This window comes from Rhamphochromis sp. 'chilingali' (assembly GCF_963969265.1).
Source record: "Rhamphochromis sp. 'chilingali' genome assembly, chromosome: 7".
Classification (NCBI taxonomy): domain Eukaryota; kingdom Metazoa; phylum Chordata; class Actinopteri; order Cichliformes; family Cichlidae; genus Rhamphochromis; species Rhamphochromis sp. 'chilingali'.
The window spans coordinates 26,504,680-26,526,057 of record NC_137934.1 but is presented as its reverse complement, the minus strand read 5'-3'; the positions used below and the strand labels follow the sequence as shown (position 1 = coordinate 26,526,057).

The window sequence follows — 21,378 nt, the reverse complement described above, 5'->3', positions numbered from 1 at the left end:
TGTTGTAAATGAAATGGTACTTAATTTTTCTACTAACTCAGCATTAAAAACACTTTTATATATACAAGTGTTTCTTTGCAACTCTTGTCCAAGGAAGCTTCAGACTAAAAGAGTGTGTGTGTGTGTGAGGGGGGGGGGAATTGAACCGCTTAGCTTCCGATTCGTAGATAACCTGCGCTACCTCACGAACCACAGCCACCCAGTTATGGCAGTGGGGTCATGTATTCAGATGGCAAGAGTTGACTCTAGGCTCTGAGGTGCCATAGACGTCCTGTAGCTTCCAGCCCCTGATCTGGGAAAAGAACACTTGATGCCATCAAAGGGCCACCGATTGAATCCAGATGTGCCTCGCTCGCTCTTTCCATGTATTTAATGAAGGCACAGGGATAGAGTAGACTTTTTCATCATTAGCTTTCCCCCAGATTCGCTTTTCATGGCTACAAGTCGATTCTGGTGCCAGCTAAGGGAAAAAAAGAAGAAGAAGAAAAAAAAAAAAGAAAGAATGAAAAATGGGGGGAAAAGGCCTCCCCATGACTCAAGCTCAGTGTTCTCATTCAGGGCCCCTATTCTTTGTTCTGAGCTCAATGTGAAAGTGACTTGTTTGCCCTGGCTGCTACAGTTTGTCTGTGGCAAATCGAAATGTCCAAACATCTCTGAGACAAATATGCCATCCTGCAGAAGTGATGTTAGCAGGAAAAATCTGTGCACGTGGCTGAAATGGTTTAGAAATCAGTATCAGGGTTAGCACAAAAGTACTTTGCAAATGATTTATTTGTGCACATTATTTTGCTGTTACAATATATGGGTTTAATTTATGAATGGAACATAATCTAAAAACACCAAGCCTCAAACACATTTAAAGCACTTCAGAGACAAATGATAACATGGTTGAAATAAAAAAATGAGTATTCCACTTATTTCAGCTTCATTCAATAGCTTGCACGTATTTAATGTTTCCAATAAATATCATTGTATCAGTCTGTGCATTCTAACATAGCTGACAGACTGACAGAGCAGCCCAAAACAGGAACATAGGCCATCAAAGTCAGAAATATTCAGTCATAAATGAATTCCAAGATGTAGAAAAGTCCAAGTGTTGTGATCACGTCATACCAGTAACATAAGCACTGCTTTAATGAGACTGTTTAAAAAAAAAAAACATGCCTAACCAAGTTTAACATTACCATATGAATACAAAAAATGTATGCTATCCATTTCAGTGTTGTTGTTGCAACACTTTTTTGTATTTATTCTACATTAATGTGACTTTCTTTATTCCCCAAATCACAACCAACTGTTGATTACAAGCTTCAAGTGGTTTTGTGTGTGTGTGTGTGCTTTTTTACATGATGTGTTACATCATCTGTTTGAGTTTGACAGGCAACTTCTGGGCTCAGATTTAACTTCAGTAAAGTGCATCTCACAAATCTTAGGGCTGTGCACAAGCCAAAAACAGGAATGGTCATAAATTAATGCAAAGTTTCACAAAACGGGTTTTGGTGATTTTTGAGTGCAACCTGATCACAGACTCCTGAAACTTTACTCTCTATTTTATGTCAGAACTGAAAGTGTGTAGAGGGATAATTAGAGTGTGCACTGTTTTGCAGTTGGTGGAGGGAAAGTAAAAAAAGTCTTTATGAAGCATGTCTAAACATGTTCTTTCCCTTGAACTATTCTATTATATTTTTTGTTTGACTTGTTAGTTTTCAGCCTGCATCTGCACTCTACAAGGCTTCCATCCACACAGAAGAAAATACAGACTGTAGAACAAATTTGACAGATTCTGGTTGATGAACTTTTTAATATGTAATGTTAAAACAACCACTTTCACAATCCAAAATTAATGTCAAAAAGAAATTATACTTCTATAATAGTTCGAATTGAGCCGCAAGCTGTACATTGATGGATTCCATTAAATAAATTTTCAGAATTCACAGATGACACGACCTAAATATTTACAATGCATATGCATTGTAAATACATAGGCATAGAAAAATACAGTGACTTATATGCTGATGTTAGTTTGGTTGTGTATTGGATTTATTTTTCAGGTTTTGTGATATTTTCCATTTATATTTAAAGTCATATCTCCAAACTGAACTTTGCTGCTTTTGTTTAGTTCATTAGATTGTTATTGAACTTGGAGAAAACAGTGCATCATGTCACTTACAGTGTAGAAATGTTTTTAAAATAAGCAACCAAAAAAGATCATCTGACTACTTTTGGATTACTCGAAGATCAAACATGGAAAATGTTGCACCTTATACAAAAACGGACAGTCTCATAAGTGTGTCATTCCACAAATGTTTTCTCTTTATGTGCACAGAAACAATTTAAATGCAAATGTAGCAGTTACAGCTAGTCAAATCAAATGACTCGTGCACTGTGTGAATTCTGCAACATGTACTTAGAATGCGCAGTAATAATATTAATACTGTATTCTGTCATTGCACTTCTTCCACTACTTGCCAGTCAAAATATACAGATTTAAACCAAAACCTCCCTCTTGGTCGTAATGTGTTTTCTTTGTCTGCTCATTGTGCATTAGCTCAGTCCCTCTGTGTAGCCTTGGCCCCGGGCTGAGGATGATGATGATGATGATGATGAGGGGCCCGGCCCGCCGCCGCCGCTGTCCAGTGACCCCTGGTGCTGATTGGAGTAGCGTTTTGGCCCCTGTCCTGTTTTATTTCCCTAATTGGGAGTAAATGGCCTCCTTGTTGACTCTTTACATCCTGTGCAGGGAACCATATGTTGCACACACGCCCACCCCCTGCACGCCGCCTGATTGCAGCGGCTGCGCCGGGATTTCTCCTCGCATACCGACCGCTGCGGCTCTCCCACACAGATTCTAAACTGATTACAGTTTTCAGAGACAGCTATCGGGGTTTAAGTAGGAATGGCGATAGATCAATAACCAAAGACCCCAGAACTGTGCAAATCATCTGACCTTGTTATCGTCTTAAGCGCACAGAAAATAAGGAAAATGTGTTATTTGCTCGTGTACTTCTGATATTGCATTTCAAAACATAACATTTAGGCCTACTAGGCTGAACTTCACGCATTCTATTCATTTATGCGTTTATATGTCGTAATGCTGATTTTCCTATTATGAGATCACGAATGGATAATATTGCTTAAATAAGCAATGTGTTTAAATTTAAACACACACACACACACACACACACACACACACACACACACACACACACACACACACACACACACACACACACAACTATACAACATAAAGTGCCTAGTGAGGAACAGACGGCAAAAACCGCGAGCTTTGTATGAAAATATAGAATATTCCAAACTTTGATGGCGATAAAAGACGTTCGCGCACAAACAGGCATATACAATTTATCTCCATTTAGAATGTGCAAAGTAACTCCAGCTGTCAGATAAACGCGGTGTAACAGTAATTGCGCGTAATTGCGAGTAAATGTACTTCATGTATGTGTCCCCTCTTTATATTTTATGACTGGTTTTGTTCCGCTGCTCTCTCCATTGTTGCAGGCGGCTCACATGCAGCACTGTTGTAACTGTAAACGGTCTGTGGTGTTCCGACATAAAAAAGCAAATCTGCTCCTGATTAAAACAACACGGAGAGTTTACAGAACAAGTGGCCGTGTGAGATTAATTCGGCCGCGCTGATTCTCATTATTACAAAGCCCCAGAAACCGCTCGGAACAGCCTGCAACCAGGGACTCTTTAGAACTCATCATCATAAGACATACTGTGTAAATAAATAACTACTTCTCCTCATAAAGTCTTGGGTCCGATATTTATGTGTTTAAGATTTAATTCGTCTTTGTTTAAAGTTAGGGTGACTAATTTCATTTGATATATAAATGCATATGACTATTTGTTTTAATAAATGAGTTTATTTTTATTTCTTTCTCCCCTGAAATAAATTTATTTTCCTTTTAAAGTAAAACAGCCTTGTCGAAAGATTTCTTTGAAAGTGTAGCTGAAACAGGCACGGCACGATTTCAACTCTATAGTTCACATTTACAAAGATTGAATCTACTGGCGGGATCCTGAGCATTAATTCGGCTCAAGTATTTAAAATTCAATCAGAAACAGAAGTGACATTTGTTTCATTTACTGGTTAGTTTCTTAATTTCCAGAGCAGACCGTTAACAGAATAAGGAGGAGATCCCGTATAAAACACCGTTTCCGCTCAAAAACATTGATGGCACACATGCTTATCTTGTGCCGTGGTACTGAGGTTGAGTTCAGAGTTCACTCTGCGTGGAGGTGAAGTCCGGCTCGTCCAGATGGCTGATATTTTTAAGAAAACTTGATTTCCCCCCACCCCCCGTTTCTCTGTGGCTGCCGGACTTCTCGGGTTTCAGGGTCTTTCTCGACCTGTCGAGGGACGGCAGCGCCACATAAATCACACTTTACTTTATAAACCCTCTGCTCTCTGAAGTCCGACTCAGGACCCAACACACACACTCTCTCACACACATACACACATGTATTTCCAATGTACAAGCGATTGCTGTAGATTGAAGCCCCGTTGGATGCCTTAATCTGCGCTGCCTGTATCTTCTCATTTTTCTTTGTCATAATTTAGAACACATTTCCTTTCACAGGGAGTCCCCTTCGGAGTTATCTGGAAGGACTGCAACAATTTTAGACTAAAACTGCAGCAGTGATGAATCGAATGCAGAATAAACAATCTTATTTTTGAGCATATGGGAGAATGTAAAGTCTAATATTGTCAATAAAAATAGAAGAAACGTTAATAAAAGCAGCCGCAGAATAAAATAAAATAGCTGAAAACAAAAGTATTTTTGCCGTGTTAACATACATATTTTTTTTAATCAAATAGTTGCTTTCTAGTGCAAAACTTATTGAATATTAGTTAAAAGATGGAAGGGCAGGAATTAAAAACAGTCATGAGATTCTACAGGGACCGTGTTTGTGTCAGGTGTGCTCAGATTGTCATGTTTCTGTGTGTGACTAAACTAGGGTCATATTTGTGCTGTGATTCCTTCAGTACACAGAGCAAGTGGATATTATAAAGTCATCTAAATCTGACTTGTGCATTGCATGCCAAATGGTTGCATTCATGCTGCTAAAGTTACTGTATATTCTGGTTATTTATGTCATTTTTACTTGTGTGAAATACTCACCCTGGAAAGATCAAACGATCTGACTGAGTGACTACACAAACTACAAATCAGACCGGATGTTTTTTTTGCAAGCTTTTGGTATGTGACAGCGTTTCAGACTAACCAACCCTCTCATGTTGCCACAGCTACTCATAGATGGAAGCAGCATTTAATGATGCAGCCGGTCCAAGTTGAGCTACATTTCTAAAGTCTGTAAGAGTCAGTTCAGAATGTTTTACAGATAAAGAGCTGTGACTTAGGACATATTTGAAAACGGCATTTATCTTAGCGATTAACTTTGAAAACACTACTTTAAGGATATTCAAGATTCTACTGCAGACCAAAGTGACATGACAGACATTTTTATGTGTACATAGTGTGAATCAGGGGAGTCATTTATGTGGATTAAAAATGACAATATTTTCCTCCTAAATATAGTATAAAGATCAGTATAGAGGTATGAAGCTGCATAAAATTACAATACTCCTGAAATGCACAATTCAAAATAGCCGAGTTATATAGCCTATATGAGAGTACACTAGATTACATTTTATTTTTAAATGGATGCTCAAAAAAAATGACATAATAATCTGTTTTAGTTCATTTGGGTAATTGGGAACAGAATCCTAGAGGTTCTACAGGGACAGACGGACGGTGGTCACTCTCCTTCTGTGAACTTAAACCTTCCGACTAATTAAAAAGCTGCTTTTACGGTCTCCCCTTCAGACAGCCAGATGTGACCGGGGAGCTGTAAAATCTCAAAGCAGTATACAAAAACACTGCACTTTGAAAAACTTTGAGAAAGCGATTGGAGACCCAAAGTGGTCACATTGTAAATTCCTTCCCACACAGCAAGCTTCAGTTCTGTAGATAACCTTCTACCAAAAAAGATGAACGCAAAGAAAATACAAATGGATATTTTCAATTTAAAAAAGTTTATTTTAGTAAAATATTACCCTTTTGTACATCTCTAAAATATGATGTTTTAAAATATTTTTTTACCCCATTTAAATAGCCTTTATGTATTTTCTGAACACACAAATGAATCAGACTTTGGTCATTTTCACTTACATAGATTTACATTTACATTAGATTCTTATACATTTTCTGACACGCTGTCAAAAATGTACGCTAAGAGAAAAGATAAGCTTGGAGTATGCAGAAACACATGCAGCTGAGAGCATACATTAACAGATATCACCTTACCGTGCAAGCCCACTGCTCCTTAGCTGAACTGACAAGAGTTCTAGCTTTGTGAAATACAAGCCCAGCACCAGCAAATAGCGTCATCTACAACACATAAGTCACGACAGTTTGTATTCAGAACAGAAAGGGATTAATGATTAATGCCTCACTCCATATGCATGAAACGCCGGCTTTCTGCAAAGTAAACACAACCAGTCCTTCCACTTTTACAACAAAGACACAACAATCAAAAACACTCATCTTCTGAATTCGACCCATGCTCAGAGATGTGATGGAAAACCATGTTTGGAAGAAGAGGACTTTGCTTTTTAAGCACACACAAACATAAAAGTGCACACCTGAAGATAACAGCTACAAGATACCCTTCGATTTACCCAGCAACTGAACACGACTCTGGCCAGTCTATTGCTTTAAATATTTCACTCAAAGCCAGCGGGGATACAGTACTCGTGTTTCTCAAGCCCGATATATTAATATTCTACAAACTCTTTATTTAACAAAAGGAGGTAAAGTTCTCAATGTTTAAACAATTAAATAGAAGCAGCCTCACAAATAATAATAATAATAATAAAAAATGTGTGAAACACATAACACCAGAAATCAGACCAGATGTTCTCTGTGAGCTTTCGCTACATGAGTTTTTCAGACTAACCAATCGTGTTAGTAACATACAGCTTTCTATGAGCTGCGACTTTTTAAAACAAAAATACAACCCAAAACATAACGATGCTTCTTCTGTATTAACCAAGGCTGTCAAGGATGCCAACATGGGAAACTTATCAGCTGGAGAATCATGTTGTAAGTGTTTTTCGCTTTGTATTGTGTCTTTTTTCTCCCTCCCCTTCGTCGATCTGGAAACGATGCTTTGCTAGCGATCCGTCTGTCTTGTCAGTGTAAAGTTGTAATTTAAAAAAATAAAATAAGTATTGATTTTAAACAGGCATACTATGCTGTGGGGAATAATTTTCTGTCATAGTTACAGTACAAAGTTATTTGATGCAAATGCCATGTTTAACTAGATGATAACAATGACGTGACTCGTGTGCTCTGGCCTCAACAGTCATTACATTTTAGACTGAGGTGTGGCAGTGATCGCCACAATCTCATCAGCTGTTCTGCCCACATGTGATGGTCAACACCTTGATACAGACACTTGATACAACATCTTTGTACAATTTGTCACCCATCAGTATATAACAGATATTTATAGAGCACATAACAGATTAAGATTGCCTCACGACACAGCCACAGATTCACTCTGAAGACAGTTTTCTAGTGTTTTACAGTCTTGCTCAGAATCTCCAGTCTCTTCCTTCACAGTCTCTTTCTCTTTAGGTCCACAATTTTTAGTTGATTCCACCTTTACCTCCTGACTCTCCACAGAGCCATTTTCCTTTTCCACGTCTTTCTGCACCTCTAAGTTTCTCCTCTCCTCTTCCTTTTGCCTCTCCAGCTCCTCTTCAGAAGCCTGAAGCTGTAGCTGCTGCATCAGTTCCTCCAGCTTGTGGGCTTTGCGCAGCTCATTTTGCTGGATGATGGCACAGAGATGCTCCGTCAGCTGTTCCTTCACCTCAGTTTTCTTGTGAAGGTCCAGCTTGGCTATCACGTATTCAGCTTCTGCCCTCTCATAACGCTTTCTGTGGAGAAATAAGAGAAGAAAATGACTAAGAAACATGAAGAGGATCAAAACAGTACACTCAGAAATGACATGCTGTTTTTGAGCTCAATTTCCCTCACGAATAAGTAACTGTTTTATTTTATTTAGAATATGTGCTGAAAAAGATCCAAGTATGTTCATTTATATTTCATAAGTGCTATGACCAAATATCCTTGGTCATATGACCAATGTGTTAGGAAATGTGCTCATTTGTTATTTCTGCTTTTTGTCAAACCTTAACCACTTAGGAACACAAATGGAGTTCACAACATTTTTCAAGAAAAACAATCCTGAGAATTTATATAAGAATAAACAAAACTCAAACTTAAATTAATAATGATTCAACAAATAAACACATTCTGGTTCCAGGAAGTCAAAGACTTGTATATAGTAGTAAAAGTAGTAATTTCTTAACAATTCATCTAAAACAGTTTCTATTGTTAATAGTGACATTAAATAATGGACTAAAGTAAATAAAGTTAACGCAGTAACTAATAACTTCAATTCTTACTGAACTCTACATTTAGTGAGTAAATATCAAAAGCCTGCTTAAGTTTCTCCATTTTGCTCCATTTTGGGAACAGAGCTTACGTTCTCTGCTCTCTGTGTCACAGCACACAGCATTAGTTATTTTCCTCTCTCACATTTCGTGAAGACCGTCTTCCATTCTGCCTTATCCTAACCATCTAACTGTACCAATACACGCTAGTCAGTCGGAGGCACAGTGAGGGCATGTCTTCACAGAATGCAATCATTGATACTGGGACTGACAAATACTGGAGACCAGAGTTCATGGACGGTGAAAAGATGATGATTTGTTTGATGATGAAGTTTGTTAAAATTAATGTTTAGAAACTACACACACACACACTTTACTTATTCGGCAACTAACAAAAAGGTCAGTTCAGCAGTGCTTGCATATACTTTAGGTTTTTTTTTTTAAATTTTCTTTCATTTGGTGCTTATTATGTCTGGAACACCGTGCACTTCAATGAATGCAAAAAAATGACATGCAGAGTTGGTGACTGAACTAAAACCGGCTGTACTGGCAGTGTCTCGTAACCCGCTTATTCTCTCAGAATGTCTGAATGCAGAAATATTGTTTTAATTGCAAAGGACAGAAGACCACATGGTGTTTGGAAACACTGTGGTAACAAACCAGATGATGGCAAACATTTCCAAAAATCAAATTTCACCTCTAGCTATTATGTTTAATCTCAGCAACATCTTAACAACTGACTAAATCAGCATAATCATAACAGAATCCAGTGTACCGAGTGTGTGAAGGTCGGGTTTGTCTTTTCATTATACAAACACCTGTAATGATACAGGGCTAATGTCACTACATGACAGGCTGCAGCTTCATGAACTAGGACAAATACAGAGTTACCATATCACAGGACAGAAGACTGTTTACACTGGGAAAGTAAAACACCATAATACAAGATACAGGTTTAACTTCCTGTATTTCATGATAAATGACTCATGATTTTAGCTGTTCTGTCCTCTGCATGGTGCATATATTGTGAAAGGTTACACGAGTACTGTAGGGGGCAGTGTTTCTATGGTTTCAAAGCACAGCCTGTACTAGCAAGAATTTATACTTTTGAAAATAAAAGCAATAAAAAGCAACACACCCCTTAGGAGTTACTGTTCAACAAATTGAATGACAGCAGAAACTGTTTTCGGAGAGGCTCCAGGAAGAACATCAACGTGACGCTAAGGCTCCAATGGCTGTTTCACACAGCATTTATCTCCACTCTCATCACTGTGTCATATATAGATCTGACTCAGGGCAAAGAATAAATGAAATGGTAAATGGCCTATATTTATATAGCGCTTTACTAGTCCCTAAGGACCCCAAAGCGCTTTACACAACCAGTCATTCACACATTCACACACTGGTGATGGCAAGCTACATTGTAGCCACAGCCACCCTGGGGCGCACTGACAGAGGCGAGGCTGCCGGACACTGGCGCCACCGGGCCCTCTGACCACCACCAGTAGGCAATGGGTAAAGTGTCTTGCCCAAGGACACAACGACCGAGACTGTCTGAGCCGGGGCTCGAACCTGCAACCTTCCGATTACAAGACAAACTGCCAACTCTTGAGCCACGATCGCCCCATATGAAGTGTTGACATTAAAAACAACCTTTGATGGTCTACAACAATCTGAAATATAACCACAATCTATAATGGCACTGATATCCATACTGTATCTAAAAGAAAAACAAAGTCACTGTAACATCACCCACCGATTCAGACTCTGCATTTTGAATCATCGACACTTGTATTATGGCTGTTTCCATGATGATTTTTCTGAAAGCCAGGACTGCCTGTATTTAGATCAGATGGTGGACTGCTAAACAAAGCTTCGAGGGATAACACTAGCAAGTTTATTTAGCAGTCTGCCTTTTTAAACTGTGCAGATTCACTACAGAGGTTCACATACACAGTACTGCTAATCAGCACGATGTAGAAGACTAATAAAAATCATTAAAAATTCACTCAGGAAAAACTAGCACAAAATTCTTGGATGGTCTGTAGCGCAGAGTTACTGTCAGGTGATAAGCAGTTGAACAAAAACAGCTGAATGGAGGAACTGCAGTTTTGGCATTTCCATGTTTATTTTCAGCCACTTGCATTGGGATCAAGGAAATTTGTCAATATTCATCCCTAGTGGAGAGTGACACTTCAACTGGTCAACTGACATGCATGTGTGGATGCATTCTAATGCCTAAGGTGTGACCTAACTAATGTGATTGCATCACAGGTACCAGGTGTGAATTGGGCATAAGTGTACTGGTGGGCCATGAAGTCATTAAAAACACATCTGTGCTTTTAATATTGTGACAAATTCACATCAGCTGTGGAAAAGGGTTTACTGACACTTTCTTTTATATTTTTTCCTGATGTTAAGGCTACCTTGCAGCTGAGTAGTCCCAACTGGCTTGCTCTATCTTTCCTCTCAGGATGCCAATGTCACAAGACACCATGTCGTCGAGGGCTTGCAGCTCTTTCTGGATTCTCTTTAGCTTTACAGTCTCTTCCTGAGTCTGTTTGGATCTGTGGAAAATAATAAACCATTCACACATATTGTTTTTTTGCCTTGACCTTAATCGTTGCAGTTTTGAGGCACATTTATATTCATCATGTTGACTTGATACTCTAGTGATATTTAAAGGGGGCCTCTTTTGAGCCTCTGTGTTCATAACAACGATCAAAAGAATGAAACTATATATACACTTACTTCTCAGCGATAGTTTTTGCCAGCAGAGCTTTCTTGCGTTTGTTCCTCTCTTCGATGATTTTTTGCTCTTGCTGAAGTTGCTCCAGACGCGTCTTTTCCCGTCTGCCATCACACAAAATGAGAATTTAAACAAATGCATTTGCAATTTCATCTCAGAAAGACCAAACAAAAAACATCAGGATTATGAAAGGAGCAGTGTCTTTCAAAATCGTTCTAATTTACAAACACAACAGCACCCTATGGTATGGGTTTGGCAAATTATTATTATTAAGATTTTGATCATTGTGTGTTGATATTCTGATTCCGTTTTTTCCAAGTATCTGGTGCAGATCAGAATCTGAATCAGAGAAACCTTATTCATCCAAGAGAGAAACTGAGTAAGATGTGGACAGTGCTGAGGTAGTATGCATGAATTTAATGAAATGTGAGCCACATGTGTACAAGACCGACAGTACTGTCATTTATACATCACTCAAATCACATGCATCATATAATATGCTTGCTTTGACAGCCAAAGATAACCAAAAGAATCATGCATCATTCTTGTGGATATCACTTTGATCCACATCACCCACCAACCAAGGCTCCACACCCTCCACGAGAACAACAGTCCCTAGCAAAATCGTCCTGCTTCTGCAAGAAAGTTCAACACTTGCAGTGCAAAAAACACTCCTCAGGAAGCGTTAAAGGAGCAGGACAAAGAACCCAGAGTTTTTACAGGTCTCCCAAACTACACACATCTAAATCTGTTCCAAATCTGAAACAAGTCTGTTCCATAGAGGCCATATTTTGGAAACCCACAGGAACCAAAGGATCCACAGCCACTGTTACAATGACAGGATACCCTGACAAGTCCTGTGTCCTGGAAGCATGGAAATCAATAATTTCCAATGATTTGTCTATACAGAAGCACAGGCGTTTATTTTCCACAACCATCACTTTTATGTTTGACTAGAACATTAACTAAACATTGATACAGCACTGATGAGTGCTAATTATCCAGCCGCAAAGTTGGGGCAGAGAGGAGCCATCTACTGTGGTAAGTTAAAGTTTTGTTTCTCACCCAGATAGACTGCAGATACACGCAAAACCACAACACACATTAATGATACAAATCACTGCTAGAAACCAAATATACAGAATTACAGTTAGGTCCATAATTTATTGGACAAAGTGAGATTTTTAAAAAAAAAAAATCAGTTTTCTCTTTGTACAACACCACAGTGGATTTTGGATCAAACAATCTGCATGTGACCAAAGCGCAGATCTTCAATTTATTTTAATGGATTTAACAGAAGGATAATTTCAGCTACTAATCTTTTTGGAACATTTTCTGCAGGACTGTCTCTGAAACCCAATGACATATATAATGATTGCTGTGAAATTTTAGCTTTATATATGAAAAACTTTCCTAGACTTTTATTTTTAAAGACGTATTAACTAGAGTCCGTTGATATGATTTCAAATCAATGTCACGATTGAATGTCAACATTCAACAATGTCAACATTTCCTGGCCGGAGGAGTTACGTGATAACCCATTCAGCACTACATTATTAAGGGGGCATTGCATACTTCTAACAAAGTCAAGAACACTCCCAAGGAGGTGGGTATTATTATCAACGTCTAAAATCAAGAGGTACTTTTATGTGGGGAAATGCAAAGGTTTACTACTACTAATTACATTCAAGAACAAGAAGACCAGAGTAGACTTTACCAAAAAAACATCTGAAAGAGCCTGCTGAAAATTAATTCTTTGGCTAAATAAAATCAGCATGAATTTGTATCAGAAAGACAACCAGATAAAAATATGCAGAAAGACTGTTTCCAATTATTAAAAATTATCCTTATATTTAAAATTAAATTTGTCCAAATGCTTTTGAACTTTTGAATATGGGGGACTACCCATACGGAAAAGAAATAGTAAAAACTTATATGTGATTTACTCATGAAAGTGGCCACTTTCGCATTACTTTCATACATTGTTTTAGTAAGTATCCAAAACATAGAAGTTTCATTATATAATTTTTCAAGGGATCTTATATCTGTTTTCACACTTATATGCTTTTTATACAAGTTTCACACAAGACTGATACAAAGTTTATAAGATTTATATATATCTTTTCCATATGGGTATGCATAAAAATGGGTATGGTTTCTAAACAGTTGATGATAAATTTTTCTAAAAATGTTATTAATCAAAGCTGAAAGTCTGCGCTTCAATCACGTCTTGATTGTTTTAAAATCCTTTGTGGTAAAACTGCAAAAAATGTGTTTTCGTCCAACAAATTTTGGATCTATTTGTATATTTTGATTCACTGTGATACAGTCTCAAAGAAGAGCACAGAATGTCCCAGCATGTGCATGAAAACACACAATTATGTTTACATACTTGGGCATGTTTGCTACCCTGGTATTACACCTACTATGTAAATATTGGTCAGTTTACCTGTCATCTTTACAGTGCACGTGAGAACAAAATCATACTAACAATTCAATCTCTTGCTTATCCAGCTCTTTAACCACTGGGGTTTCTTCTTCTGTAGTCGGTTGGTCGTTTTCATTGTGCTTCATTATAGCGGGCTTCTGCTGCACCTCTTGTTTGACAGTGGGTGTTGTCGCCGGGGCTGTGGGTTTAGGCTCTTCCCTCGGGGACGGTTTGGTGAGTTGTTGTTCGCGTGAAAGAACCAGTGACTCGGCTCCTACGTTTTTCTGGGCTGCTGACTGCAGGGCTCTTTCTCGCTGCAACTGTTGCCGACTCCGGTTACCTGAAGCTGGTTTTCGACCCCGAACTGGAGGTGCAGATACAGTAGAGTCTGAAAAGTACACGTGACCATGGTTACTACTAAAAAAAAAGAAGTAGGAATAAAATATCAGAATGAAGTGCTGAGTGTTCCGACTCTCAAGAAAGGTTAGCTTACCCTTTTGCTGTATCCTGCGCAGCTCCTCGTCTGAAAAACCGGCCCAACCGCTCATTTTGCAACTCGCCTAACGAGACACATGTAGGAAATACTCAAATTACTTAAGACTACAAAGTTTTTAATTCAGAGTAAAGTTCAACGAAGGTGTAAACGCCACCGCCATCTTTGTTTATTAATGCCACGTCAAGGACCCCAAAAAGACCCACGAAATTGAAGTCCTACATATCGCCTGCATTAAAACAACGAAGAAGAAAGAACTAACTTGAAATCTAATTGAGATCATCAACAAGAATAATATCAGTATATTCTTTAGATAATTATACGTTGATGAGCTTAAAATGTGCTTCGAGTTATTTTATTTATCTTCGCAACTTAATATCATTTGTATAAAAAAAGATAAAAGGCAACGTTCTGAACACCTGATCAACAGACTGAAAATGTTCTTGAGCTCTGTGCTTGTGGCTTGATAGTCATTAAGTGTTGTTGATCAATTAATTGATTTTTTTACACACACACACGTCCTAGGATGCATTATTTATCACAAAACAAAACAAAAGAAAACTGAGAGCTAGTGGAAACTTGTAGGACTCTATACAACAATTTGATTACTTCCTAAAATTAAAGAATGCACTTGCAAGTTCAATGAATGGGAATACTATGGAAGGCAACTGAAGTGGATGATTAAGGTTCCCTTTCTCTTCTCTGGGGAAAAAACTCTCCTGAAAATATCTCACCAAATGAGGAACACTTTCATTGAAGTATCTACAGCCATGACATGCATTTATTAATTCAAAAACAGAGTTTGCGTCAGCAAGATGAACAAGGCTACAGGGCTATACTCTCTTAATAACATTTTAAAATTCACACAGCAGTGGGGAATACATTTCAGTACAGTAGGCATCTTTCAGAAAGTAAACTAAATGTAAGGATATTAAGGATTATATTAAGGATGTTTAATTCCCCCATTGTTACTCTCTTCAATACCATGTGCCGACACAGAAGTCAGTTATCTCATTAGTAGTGCTACATCCTCACTGCATACGACCCTCGATACTGTGGCTCCACTGAAAATAAAGCTTCAAATTAAAAGCACTTGACTCCCATGCATGACTCTCAAACGTGCGCCTTAAACCAGACAAACAGTAAGTTAGAGAGGAAATGGCATCTCACTAAATTAGAAGATCTTTATTTAGCCCGCAAAAAGAGTTTGTTGCTCCATAAACAAAGGAAAAATAACAATAACAACAAAGGCTTTCCTAAAGTTGGGACATCTTACTTGTATCACTGATTCAAGAAAAGAAGAACAACCCCATGTTTTTCTTCGGTACTATAGCCCGGGTAACAAAGAGTTAGCACTCTTTTGAACTTTCCTCTCACAGTAACTAGTTGTGACTTAATACATTTCTTCAAGAAAAAATGTAACAATTAGAGAAAAAACAATCATACTCACACTCAAAGAAGTCCTACCATTAATTAACACTTTGATCTTAAATATTAGTCTTTCTATTAATGGCCTACATACCACATGTCTGTAAGGTGGCAGTAATTAAACCAGGTTCAGTCAGGACAAGCGTCAAATCTAAAAATAGTCATGAATGAAACAGTTCCGAAGTAAAGCGATCTCTCTCCTTTTATCTCAGACAGCGCTGCAATAAAGCTAATCCCCTCTCAGTTAATATGTGCATCCATCGTTTACACGTCGCTGAAAGCTGTGCTTAATTCAGTCTTATAGAAAAATGTCTCTGTCACTGAGGGTGTAGCCAGGTACAGCTCACAATGACTGGGGGCTAGCGGAGAGGCCAGGAGATTCTTTCTTGTACTTTGTGCATGTGGGTTGTGGATAAACCCCAGGTCTTTGGCAGTAATCTGATGGGAAACCAGACTGCGTGGCAAACTCCCCCATAGCAAAATTGGTATGGCCCGGATCTGGCCCACACAATGTGCTTACACATGGCCTACATACCGCAAAGAATGACGGCCCTTTGGTGACCCAGATCTGGTTTGCCAGAGGTGGCCCATACATGGGCCAGCACAAAGCCAGTTGGAGACACACTGTGCTGGCCTATGTGTGGATTACCTCTGGCAAACCAGATCTGGGCCACCAAAGGGCCGTCATTCTTTGCAATATGTGGGCCATGAGTAAGTTGTGTGCAGCCATGGGCCAGTTTCAGACACACTGCTGGTCCTGTGCTGGCAGAACAGTTTCAGCTCTGGCCCCAGATGTCAGCCTAAAGTGTACCTTAATCAAGCCATGTAATAACAACATGTGCCAGAACATAATAGTGCAAAAGTAAGATGACAAAACTCAGACAGTGAATCTCACACAGCACTTTTCTACTCTCGCAGATCACTCAAAGCACTCTATACAACATTCACCCACTTTCTCTAAACTGAGTGCTTCCTAACTACATTCATACACATTCAGGCAGAGTGGAGGAGCCAGGGATTGAACCACTAACCCTCTGATCAGTAGGTGACCTGCTCTACCTCCTGAGCTAGAGTGTACACTCACAAACCTGTCAAACCTGCGTTTGAAACATTGGCTACCATAGCAGTATATTACTGCAAAATGGCATTTGGGTTTTCTAACTAAAATAGGTAAATAGTAACATAAATATTGCCATCATTGCCACACCTGGCCCACATCTGTTGACATACACTCAGCCATGACACCAGTCAGTCAGAAGTGCCAGCTTGATGCCAGATCCAGGCCAGACCTGTTTTCTATGAGCCTGGGCCACATAAACCAAACAATAATCAGGCCAGATGTGGCATGCCATCACAAAAACAGAGCTATCTACGCCAGGGCTGGCCCATATCTGGATAACATAGCAGTTACCATGCCAGAAGTCAGCCAGCAGTGCCAGCTTGACACCAGACCTGTCTGCTATGTGAGCTGCTGCTCGCTCAGCTTTTACTGTTCTGAGATCAGCTATGGTCTGCGCCTCATATGGAGACACAGCTAGCATTAACAAGTAAACAAGCTTCAGTATTTAAGCATCTTAACAGATGAGTGTCCTCTTGCTACCCACATTGGCCACCATGAGTGAGGAGAGGAGATGTTTTTAACAACTGCTTTATTAGATCAGCAAGGAAAAGTCTGATAATGTTGGAGAGTGGACGCTAGCGCCAACTATATATTATTAAAGTAACTTTATATTCAAGTAAATGAGCTCAACTCTAAACATATGCAGTAATAATGTTAATCTATTTAACAATGATAGGGAAAAATTTTATGCAAAATATATTTTGTAACTTTTTGTAATGCAGTTTGCCTTTCTGTAAGTCACCAGATCGCAGTAAACTAAACCGTTACTTAAAAAGACATCACTTCACCCAGCTATTTGGGTTTCACTTACCACCCCTTGTCTGCAATATTCCTGTGTAATACTCAGTACAATGTTTATCAATGCTGCCAAATGTAACAATATATCTAGTACAAAACACCACAGCTGCAACATGGCACAATATTCAATAACACCCACATTCCACGACTTCTGCTACCCACCAACAAGTGTAATATCCTTCTTTTGTAAAGTGCAATATCTTTTTTTTTTTAGCAGAACTGTATTTATGTATGTTTATACTTTTATTTTTGCTATCTTATTATATTTGCTATTTTATTGTATCTAATTTCGTGGATGAATGATGAGCGTAACCAACTAAAAATGTATGTATGGTAGTCTGCTGAAACGTAAGCTTTCCTCCAGTTTTACTGTACAATACCCAAGTACCATGACAGTTTAGGAATCTTTATCTTATGTTTATCTTTAGTTATAGGCCAATCTCGAACCTCCCTTTTAATCTCAAACATTCTCTAAGAGCACTTCTCTCTCACACTGCGGGCTTACTTATAAGTAGAATGGGAGGCAGAGCCTCCAGCTTTCAGGCCCTCTTCTGTGGAACCAGATCCAAGTTTGTACTTGAGAGACAGATACGCTTTCTACTTTTAAAATTAGGCTTAAAACTTTCCTTTGTTTCTAAAGAATATGGTTAGGTCTAGATCAGTTGATCTTGAATCCTCCCTTGGTTACACTGCAATAGGCTTAGGCTGTTGCGTTGATGAGTATTTCTTCTTCACTCACCTTTTTCAGTCACTGGTTTTATACATCACTCTGAATTTAGTCATTAATTATTATCAGAATCAGAATCAGAATCAGAATACTTTATTGATCCCTGGGGGAAATTATTTTTTGTTACAGTGCTCCATTTTAAACCAACATTAAGACAAGACAGACAATACGCTAACTAAGAATAGTACAATATATACATATATATACATACATACATACATAAGTCACTTATAAATAAATATTTGGAAAAGAAATTTTTTTATTAATCCCTCTTCAACAGTGTGTCTCTTATTCTGTCTCCCCCCCCCCCCATCACTTCCAACCAGTCATGGCAGATGGCTGCCCCTCTCTGAGACTGATTCTTCCCATTAAAGTATTTCCTTCTTGCTGTCGCTAAAGTGCTTGCTCAGAGTGGGTCGTTTGATAGTTGGTGTTTCTCTCTATCATTGCGGGGCCTTTGCTTTCAGTTTGAAGAGCCTTGAGGCAACTGTTGTGATTTGGCACTATATAAATAAAAATGAACTGAATCGAATTGAATTGAATATAAGGAGTGAGTCATGGTGAAGGTGAATGCAGTGGTCTGTTGACTGCAGGCAGGGCAAGAAAAGAATTTCAGAACTGCCCTTAAAAGACCTGGATCCACATTTTTGGTTTTAATTGCTTTACTGTACTCATTATGATCTGAATTTAACATAGTGCAGGGTTTTCCGTTTAGCCAGTGTAAAGGCATAGTTTTTTCCTTGTCATTGGTGAGGAGAAGAATGGTGTAAAAACAATGACCCCTGCCTGGCAACTAATAAAAACTGGCATTCACATCATTTTTTTCATCTGGGCGCCAATTATGTGCAAGTGAAAAGACGAAACACCTCAGGAGGGCATAAATCGCTGGCAGAGTTGAGACAGAGCTGGGTATGGAGGCCAGATGGCAAGGAGAGAATAACTTTGTGTTGGGCTGAGGATGAGATAGCCTTGGATAGCTGATTAGGAAGGAAGGACCAGATGGCTCATTACTGAGATGACCTGTAGAGGCAGTTTAAGGTTAGAGGTGGAGGAAGCATCTAAATACCTCATATGAATGGATAGTAGTGATAAAAGAGAATGGCAAATTGAGTTACCAGAATGACTTCACTCAGTTCAGAAGTTCACCATTTCAGATCTGTCATCCACGTGTGTCAAGGTTTTCCCAGAATCTGAGAAAGTTCTTCCAGTCTATGACACAGCAAGAGGACATTAATCTGAAGTTAGTTTATACATGACTAATTAAAGACAATTTATTTTCTGAGGGGAAAACAAGGCAATGAATTCTGCAAAACCTTCAAACTTGGCTACTTGCTGTAGTTGTTCCTCTAATTAATCAAAACAACAACCCATGAAATGCATTTCTTCAACTTTTTTTTCATCGTACATTTTTCAAAGAAAACTGCAACTCTGGTTAAAAAAAACAAACATTTCTACAATCAAAACTTAAAAGTACATTTGTGTGTGCACTGGAAGTAAAAGCCAATTTTAGTAAATTATAATTTCTTTCATGGCCAACACACAGTTATGTGTATTATGTGCAGTGCGTACATTTGGGGGAATTGTAATTTACAGGTTACATTTAGAAGAAACCCTGATCTTATATGTAAATGAGCCAATTCTGAACAATACTCCAGCTTTGCCACCTGTTGTGTTCTTTATAATATGTTTGGCATTGGACAATGACATTTCTTTATTATTTTATATCTCCAACACCGTAACAATGGATTTTGAATGAAATACTTAATATGTGTGACTGATGTGCAAATCTACAGCTTTAATTCCCTGGGTTCAACATAAGCGTTGCCTTAACTTGTGTTAGGAATTACAGGGAATTCTTTAATATAGTCTCCTTTTTTGAGACGTTTAAAAGTAATTGAGCAATTGAGTGACATGCTGTTTCATGGCCAGGTGAGGCCTGTCTTCTCGTTATTTCATTACAAATTAGAGATCTGGAGTTGATTCCATTTTTTGTATAAATAAGAGCTTAAGGAGAGCTGGTCACTTCTTCAAGCACTCTCTGAATACTAATCCCAATCACTTACCCTTCTGCTCATCCTCTGACAGCTCCTTTCTCATTAGACACAGAGACCCATGGACCTCCTCTCCCCCCTCTGGACAGAGGAGAAAATTGATGATGATTCTACGCTCCCATGATTGGCAGCGGCCATAGAAAGGAAAACAGTCAAATAGTCTTTTTTTATATAAAATTTTTTTATATAAAAATGTATATAAAAATTATTGGCCTATCACCATAAAATAAAGTCTTCTTCACAAGGTACTTATGAACACGTTTATTTCCCTCATTAGCTTTATTTCATTCTTGGCAACAAAGGCAGGGGGAGGTAGGGTCAGTCTCTGATCCTGCCTCTCCCCTCTTTATTTCATAATATGGTTTGGTACAGTCTGTACCGTACAGACTGGGGGGTGGCTTTGTTAAAAGTAAAGTCTATAGTTAAAAAAAGAAGAAGAAAAGAAAAGAGAGACAGGTAAAACTGTCTAATTGTTTTTGTTTTTTTTAGAAATCATTTTTTAATAATGCATTTTAACCCACATAAACAGAGCATAGTTTTTGAAGAAGTGCATATTGCTCTGCATATATTTTACACACTGTATTTGATGTAAGGTGATGTAACAAAAAAAATCTAATAATATTTTCATTAAAAATATTAAAATGCAAAAAATGTCTTGAATTCAAAAACTCTGTGTGTAAGCAAAATATTCATCAGTGTCTCCAAAGTGTTATATTTTTAGGGTTGGCATGGTTTGCAATATTAAGGTTGGCCCCAAAGTGATATTTTTTTCATGGGGCCCCAAATCCCTGGTGGCACCCCTGTCTCTAGATCTCCCCCCTGGAAAATTACAAGTAAATTCTCCTGGCTAAATTGTCTGTCTCTGGACAATCTCCAAGTGTCAATTGTTCAAAAGATCATCTAGGACTAAGTCTTTCCTGTCTTCCCTGTAGCCCACGCTTCCTCTAAAATCTGAGTGATTTCCAACAACCCCTCTTCTCCCTCATCATCTCATACAACCCTCTGAGCATGTAAATAAAGGACTTAAAGCAAAAATAATTCTCCGTGGTCCTTGTTTGGGTTCCAGGCTTGAGTGCATTTTTTACCACTGGTTAAGCCA

The 21,378-nt window shown here is 38.5% G+C and overlaps 1 protein-coding gene across 1 annotated transcript; it reads right to left on the bottom strand.

Annotated features, from left to right (window-relative positions):
- Positions 1–6,698: 6,698 nt before the first annotated feature.
- On the bottom strand, positions 6,699–14,337 carry gorab (golgin, rab6-interacting). The gene is made up of 5 exons (XM_080886173.1): positions 14,156–14,337; positions 13,726–14,050; positions 11,237–11,338; positions 10,912–11,052; positions 6,699–7,966 (listed from the first exon to the last, which is right to left on the bottom strand). The coding sequence occupies exons 1-5, from the start codon at positions 14,208–14,210 to the stop codon at positions 7,564–7,566; spliced, it is 1,026 nt and encodes a 341-aa protein (XP_080742299.1). The 5' UTR covers positions 14,211–14,337; the 3' UTR covers positions 6,699–7,563.
- Positions 14,338–21,378: the final 7,041 nt, after the last annotated feature.